At 40.6% G+C, this 7,965-nt stretch overlaps 1 protein-coding gene across 1 annotated transcript; it reads right to left on the reverse strand.

The window, feature by feature from the left end:
- Positions 1-2,215: 2,215 nt before the first annotated feature.
- On the reverse strand, positions 2,216-7,750 carry rbx1 (ring-box 1, E3 ubiquitin protein ligase). Its single transcript, XM_002934726.5, has 5 exons — positions 7,628-7,750; positions 5,253-5,331; positions 5,018-5,088; positions 4,036-4,121; positions 2,216-2,434 (listed from the first exon to the last, which is right to left on the reverse strand). Exons 1-5 carry the CDS (start codon positions 7,739-7,741, stop codon positions 2,422-2,424), a joined length of 363 nt encoding a protein of 120 aa, XP_002934772.2. The 5' UTR covers positions 7,742-7,750; the 3' UTR covers positions 2,216-2,421.
- Positions 7,751-7,965: the final 215 nt, after the last annotated feature.

The raw sequence follows: 7,965 nt of genomic DNA on the forward strand, positions 1-7,965 counted from the left end.
GGCTTCTATGGGGTTGGAATTTTTTAACTGCCGGAACAACCAAGGTGGCATTATTCTTGCCTGAATTTATGAAGTGTTCTCTAACACTTTGTGTGGGATATGGAACACAGGAGTCAAATAGAATTAATCCACTGCCCTAGATACAGTGCTCACTCCTGGGGACCATGATAGACAACCTCCACTTCCAGAATAATTTTCCTGCTTTTACTGGGGTTAAATGAGTCCTTCATGAAGAAAGAATATACCGTGCCAACCAAAACAAGTCAGTATGCAGATGTTAGAGCCAGCAAAATACAAATAGCAGGTATTGGTGTTATGGGTCACTATTGACCAAAAGCCTACTTTTAGTAAATGAGCCCCGCACAGCTGCGAAGAGAAGCATAGAGTTAAAAAGCACTAGCTAGGTCCAAAGCAGCCAGCTTTGCGATCCATATAAACAAGTTATGCATGTCATATCTCGTTTAGACTACTGCAACTCACTGCTCTATGAGCTTCCCCTGTCTAAACTGACCCCACTCCAATCCATCATGAACAGTGCCGCCAGACTCATACACCTCTCCTCCTGCTCCACAAGTGCCACCCCTCTCTGCCAATCCTTACATTGGCTACCCGTCATGTACAGGATTCAGTTCAAGATTCTTGTACTCACCTACAAAGCACTCAGTGGTACTGCACCGCTCTATTTAACCACCCTAATCCCCAAGTACACCCCCAGATGTAACCTTCGCTCTACACATGACCTCCTCTCCTCCTCACTCATCACCTTCACTCTCGCATCCAGGACTTCACGTGCTGCACCCATCCTCTGGAACGCTCTTCACTGTCCCATTAGACACTGCCAGAGTCTCCAAGCCTTTAAACAGTTTCTTAAAACTCACCTTTTCATTCAAGCCTATAACCTAAACCCTCAGAAATGTGATTACCCACTGAGCACCCCTAATCTTCCCACCCTTACTAACCACTGGTTTTCACTTCACTCAGCACTGTCACTTAACACACCAACATGAACTCTAACGCCATGCTAGTTACCCTGACCTTATGTCTCAGCCCTCCTTAGAATCTAAGCTCTTGCAGGAAGGACCCTCCCCCTAGTGTCTCCGATCCTCATCCAAATGTAACTGTAAACCATTTTTTTAAATCGTCATCATGTACATGTTGTTCTGTGTTTTGTACCCCTTTATTCTGTAAAGCGCTGTGAATTGATAGAGCTATATAAACAATAATAATTGCTCTTGATAAAGAACTTAGAAAAGGTTATTCTACTTCAGCCAATGTATCTGTTAAGACTTCTGTATGTACTTAGTATGGACCTTACATGTATTAATTGGCACACATTTGGCAGTCATGGTGCCACACTGTAAAATTGATTTTATGATGAAAACACAAGAAATTCAAGCAGCATTTTTGGTGTACTTTGTAATCGGAGTGTGAAGTTGGAGTTTATAATATGTATGTTGTTTAGTGACAGTGAACTCTAGATTTATAACCTGGAATATTTACTCCCTCCCCAACCACCCCAGCAAGCCCCCTTCTTTTGCCTACATGTTCCCAATCGCAGAAAAGCACAGCAGGGTTGGTGAGCACTATTTTGTGCTGTTAAACCACACCAGAACAGGGCTGACCTACATATGCTGAGTGAGTGTGATTGAGTCAGAGAGAAGATTCAGCACTACTTTGCATTGTGCATACAATTAGCACAAACAGGGCAGTACTGGGGGGTAGGGCTCTTCAGGGCTACTAGATTTAATAACTGGGTTTAATACCCCTTAAAAAACTAAGCAAGCATTATCAGAACGCTCTATGTAAATACAGCCATAAGTACTTACAGTAATGCTGCACTGAGTCCTCTATCAAAAGAAACACAGGATGTCGTCTCTATTTTTGTAAACATGTTGTTCGGGTGTCTGACATCCTTAATTCCCGTGGCCAGAGTGTGCGCAGTTCTCTCCTCTCTCCTGCTCCCCCTCCCACAAGAATGCTAAGAACTCCCTCCACCCTCCCTTGAATGTGTAATCTCAGCTATAACGGCTAGACTGCAGGCAGGAAGCAACTTAAAATGGCAGCTGCTATCTTAAGCAAAGGAAGAAAGCTTCTAAAGCTGTTTACTCAGGTATGTTAACAGTTTCTGCAGAATAAATACTGTGTTCTAGGAGGCACTAATGTGAGTTTCCTTCTCCTTTAGGGTAAATTATTATAGATTACAGAAAGCTTTATATACATTCCAATAGTTTATTTGGATAGTAAACATATAATAACGATTAAACTATTAAAAATAATAAAAGGGTGGGGAAAGGTGGGTGGGTGGTGTGTCAACTTCAAACATCAGGATCAACAAGGTGAGCTGTAATGCCGTTGGCAGTTCTGCCTCACTGAATTAGGCTGCAGCCATGATATTGCCACACATCCCTGCATGCTGAGCTTCTAATGACCATACCTGTGAAAGAAAAGCATCTCTTAGAATATAAGCATTAACATTGTTGCCAGTTATTTTTCTGTGCTGCTACTAGCCCAGTATTTCTAAATTGCTGTATATCTCCATAAAAAAAAAAGACCTATTTGCAATAACATCCAATCTAGCATCTTAAAGGAACAGTAACATCAAAAAAGATTATGTTTTAAAGTAATCAAAATATAATTTACTTAAATAAATAAGTTGCTGTGTAGCCATGGGGGCAGCCATTCAAGCTGGAAAAAAGGCACAGGTTACATAGCAGATAACTAGTAGATAAGCCCCATATAATGGGGGTTTATCTGTTATCTGCTAAGTAACCTGTGCCTTTTCTCCTTTGAATGGCTGCCCCCATGGCTACAGAGCAGCTTACTTATATAAACTATAGTAGTCTTTCTGAGGCAAGCACACCAGTTGTAGCAATGCAGGGCAACAGTACATTATATTGTAATTACTTTTATACACTTTCATTTTTTGGTGTTACTGTTCCTTTAAAGGAACAGTAACACCAAAAAATGAAAGAGCTTTAAAGTAATAAAAATATAATGCACTGTTGCCCTGCACTGGTAAAACTGGTGTGTTTGTTACAGTAACACTACTATAATTTATATAATAAGCTGCTGTGTTGCCACGGGGGTAGCCATTCAAGCTGGAAAAAAGGAGAAAAGGCACAGGTTACATAGCAGATAACAGATAAGTTCTGTAGAATACAATGGTGTTTTATCTGTTATCTGCTATGTGCCTGTGCCTTTTCTCCTTAGAATGGCTGCCTCCATGGCTACATAGCAGCTTATCTATATAAATTATAGTAGACTTTCTGAAGTAAACACACAACTTTTACCAGTGCAGGGCAGCAGCACATTATATTTTAGTTACTTTTATACACTTTCATTTTTTGGTGTTACTGTTCCTTTAAGGAGGCACTGTTAGGGTCTTGCTAGTTGTGGGTAAGCTGTGTCACTATTTGGCTGATGAGCCCTTAGCTCACTAACATACTTATGTACCTGTCCCCATAATAAATTATTGTATTTCTTTTTGGAGTGAATTATTCAGAATAAAAGACAGACAATAGGCTTTATGTGTTTTGTTGCTTCCATCATAAAAATGTGAAATATGCTAGTATAAAAATGATCATTTAATTTTTAAGACAGTTACAGAAATAAAACATTTCCCTTAAAATGGATGTCTTTCCTTATAGCCTTTTTTTATAGTATAATATGTACATTCTGTGGGGCATTTGAATACATTCTGTTACAAGGAAGTTTAAAATGCATTTATTGCATTTATTAAGGCTTTCTGGCTCATTTTAACATAACCTATCTTGTTCCTCTGTTTGGCAGAGGAGGAGAATACTCTCCAAGTTCTGCTACACAAGTCTTATTCAAATATCTTGCACTGATTAGATCTAAGCTAAAGGCAGCTTTCTAGAAGACTAGTAAACCAGCCAACTTGGATGCACAGCTACTACAGGGACATAAATGAGTAATATGCATGTCTCCTCCCAGGATCCACTGACAGAGTTCAAACTTTTGACTATGGGATAAATGAAAAACAAAAAAACAAAACAAAAAAAAACCACTACATACTTCTGAAATTCCCACTCTCTATTATCCAGCGGGCAAACTTGTCGAGTCTTCAGCCAGCGTGAAATGCAATGGAAGTGAAATGCATGCTGTAAAGAGATAAAAGAGCATAGTCTTAGCCTAACCATCTCAAATCAACATATTCACATAATTACTTTGCACAAGTCTATGTTGTCTTGTCCAAAACAACGGTCTTGGCCGTGCACCAGAAAATGTGACCAAATAAATGTTTTAAAATTTGCCTATTTCTGTGAACCAGCCAAAAAAAAATGCACAAGATTTCCTGAAAGGTTTATTGCCCAATATGACTGGTGTGTACTCCTCACTTTTTTTATTCTGACTGGTTTTAATGCAGTTTTACTTTACTTAAATTATAGTTATCCAAACAGGTCCAGACGAGGATTCAAAATAGGTCCAAGCATTGAAGCACACAGAGGCCCAATAAATTGTGACTGTCTATGGCATCTTACAGCAGCCCCTCTGGCAATTGTCAAAAACCATAGATTGCCAGTCTGGGCCTGGGATCCAAATGACAGGAAAAAAGCACTTATCTGTAAAACCTCAGGTCCCAAGGTTTGCAGATAAGAGATCCCATACCTGTACTGTGTATATGTCACAAGATTCTAGATAACAAATCCCATACTTGTACTATGTATATTGGCCTTCAAACCAATCAAGTTTGATGTTTTGACTCTTTACCCAAGATTGTACTAGCTATGACTACTAGCTTCAGCAACAATTTACAGTTTGGAGGAAAGCTTTTGCACATTTTGAAGTAATCCGAATGTACAAATGTATATGGTTTTCTGGGGTAGCTTACTGTTAGGAGACCCCTTTCACCAATCCAAGGTATGCATATTTCAGGAGCAGTACATTCAAACTTTCATATTTTACAGCTGTAAGTTTTTGATCCGTCAGGTTTCTCCAAAAAAACTATATTATATATTTGATACTAAGTCACTGAATATCCATCAAAGCTACTTACATTACACACACCCCATGCCACAGTGCATTCCTCAGAAGTAGCAGAAGCTTGGTTTGCTTGGCACTCTATGCCTAGAAGATACAAGAGGATTATTTTTATTTTCTGCATTTGTACCATTCAAAGGGGTTATTCACTTTTTCAAAGATAAATGTATATATAAGCACTGGGACTAACTAAAATGTTGCTTACAGACAACAGTTGTTTTATCGGCTAAAGTTCAATTAAGGAAACTTACACAAGTCCATGATGTGGTTCCTGCAGATGGCACAATTGTCCACTACAATGTCCCAGGCCCAAAGGGCAACTGCATTCCACTGCAACAAAAAAGAAAAAAAAGTTAAAGTGATGTAAATTTTGGCAATAAATTAAATATGTTTTAAAACTCATCTAATCACTTAGCACAATCTGCTCTAAGTTGGTTCATGTGTATAGAATTACCGGTATGTTCGATTTACTAGTTTAGCCAGTTTTACCAGACAATGGCTTTGGAGTCTTACTGGAATGGTTAAACGTGGCCCAAATGTGGCTCAATGAAGGCACCAATATCAATGTGCCTAGATCAGGGCCGGAATAATGGGTGCCAGACAGGTACCTCTCCTGCCTCCCCCTAGTCTGCACTAACTTGTCATTTCCTTCACTGCACGTGGGTATTATGCATGGGAGGGTGCAGGGGTAAGGTGGCCGACCAGGTTGCCTAGGTGCCCGGTCGGCTTGGCCTGCCTCTGGCCTAGATGCTTGGCAGACCCTGTTACCTCAACATGTAGCCTCACACAGAGCTGGATAAGAGTGTCGTCTTGATGACCCCCCCCCCCCTTTTTTTTTTTTTTTTTTTTTTAACAGTAATCTCAGGTCAGACTGTATACAACAGCTCCATCAGGAGCTTATTTCTAACAAATAAAGTGTCTATACCATAAACATATACTTTTCACTAATTCACTCAAATTAAAAAAAAAAAAATATATAAAAAGTTGGGGAGCAACACAATCATGATAAAAGTGACAAATAAGGGCTGTGATTGGTTATTTGGTAGCCCAATGCAAACTGGCAGAATAAAGGAGACTATTTGGCAGTACAGATGGTCTTTATGCCTACAAAACTTGCCTTCAAATTAGACATTAAGAAATAAACACCTGTTTTGAGGCCACTGGAAGCAACATTAAAGGGGGTGGTGAGCAACATGTTGCTCATGAGCCACTGGTTGGGGATAACTGATCTATAACATGAAGGGAGAAGGACCCTCTAAGCAACTCCATAAAAAGGTGATTTAAAGCACAAGTTGGGGGATGGAAATAGGAAAATTTCCAAGTCTCTAACTATAACTGGACATACAGTTACATCTATCATTTAGAAACTGAAAGGGTATGGCATAGCTGTAAATCTGCCAGGAACAGGCCATCCACGAAAAGAGAGTGAATGTGCAAGGAGAAGAATAATGTAGAAGGTCACTAAGAGACCCATGACAACTCTGTGGCTGAAATTGGAAAGGCTATAAATACAACAAATACTGCCCAGTAGTGGAAGAAAGAAAGCCACTGTTAATCAGGGTTGGACTGGGCTACGGGACACTGGGGAAAAAGCCCAGTTGGCCCCAGCCTTCATTTAGGCTTACCCAGTGGCACATACTACAAAAAAAAGTATATTTATATGAGAATGGCTTTTTTGGATGAAGTAGGGTTTTACATATGAGCTTGTATATGCAATACATATTTAGAGACCTACATTGTTTCGGAGTATAGTTTTCCTTTAAGTATAGGGTATGCAGGGTCTGAGGGAGAGGAGGCTGTAATGGCAACATACACCAACAATGGCACATACACCATGTTTGATACTGTAAGCTAAACACACCATGCCCTGCAGAACTATGGTGGCAAAATCATCACGCTGTGAGAATGCATATTCACAGCTCCTGTACCGTAGGGGTATATATATCATGCTGTGCAAAAAGTGGAGTAAAACATCACCGATGAAGTTTATAGCAGCCAATCAGAACTGTTGAAATCTAATAGCCGATTGGTTACCCAGCTCAACACCACTGATAATGCTTCACTCCACTTTTTACACAGCATGATTAATATACCCCTACATGTGCTAAATGCAAGTCATTTGACCCCTACATTTACTTGTTCAACAATTTATTTTTTATCAAATAGCCCCGTTTCTTGCTCTCACACCGCTAAAAGCCCAAGACACATTCCCTGCCTCCTCCAGGGAAACAAATGAGCAAATGAGACCACGCAATGTCTGTGGCCCTACAGCTCCCCCGCAAACTCGTGAAGTGCGGCTACATGATCCCGCCTCCCAGTGCAGCTGAGAGGGGCACTTACATTGGTTAGAATTCATCCAATCGTTTGTGGCATCAGTAGCTATCCGCTATTGGGCCGCCGGAACGACAGAAATCACCGCTTTGCCAAAACGGACCGCCCTAAGTATTAGGGTTTAACATTTGATTCGGCGGAAAACACGTCAATCAAACATCTAAAAAGCTTTAGGGCGCAAGCAATCTAGCTGAATAGTATCAGCTGCTGCACTGTCGCCCTCTTTAAGTATTAGTTAGAAAGACTGTTCTGATCATTTGCTACATCCATAACATACGCAAGCAAGCACACTTACCTTCTTAACCTCAAAGCGCTTCTTACTAGCGCTGTTATTCGTTCCGCTTGGTGTGTCTACATCCATTGCGGCTGCCATTTTGAAAAGAGGAAATTCCGGGTCTATATGGCGCATGCGCCGAAAGCTGGGCTGATGCCTTGGTCATGTGATTAGCATTAAAGGCGCACAGTTTGGGGCGTGTTAGTAATGTGTGTGGGGGCGGAAGACGGTAACGAGGAAGAGCTGCGGTCTGCAGGCTTGGAGAGAATTTATTTAAAGGCGTAGGCACATGCTCCTTGAGGGAAGTAAAATGTACAGATTTAAGCAAGCTAGCCTTTTCATCTGTTCGTATTCACTAA

Source organism: Xenopus tropicalis, chromosome 4 (genome assembly GCF_000004195.4).
Source record: "Xenopus tropicalis strain Nigerian chromosome 4, UCB_Xtro_10.0, whole genome shotgun sequence".
NCBI lineage: Eukaryota > Metazoa > Chordata > Amphibia > Anura > Pipidae > Xenopus > Xenopus tropicalis.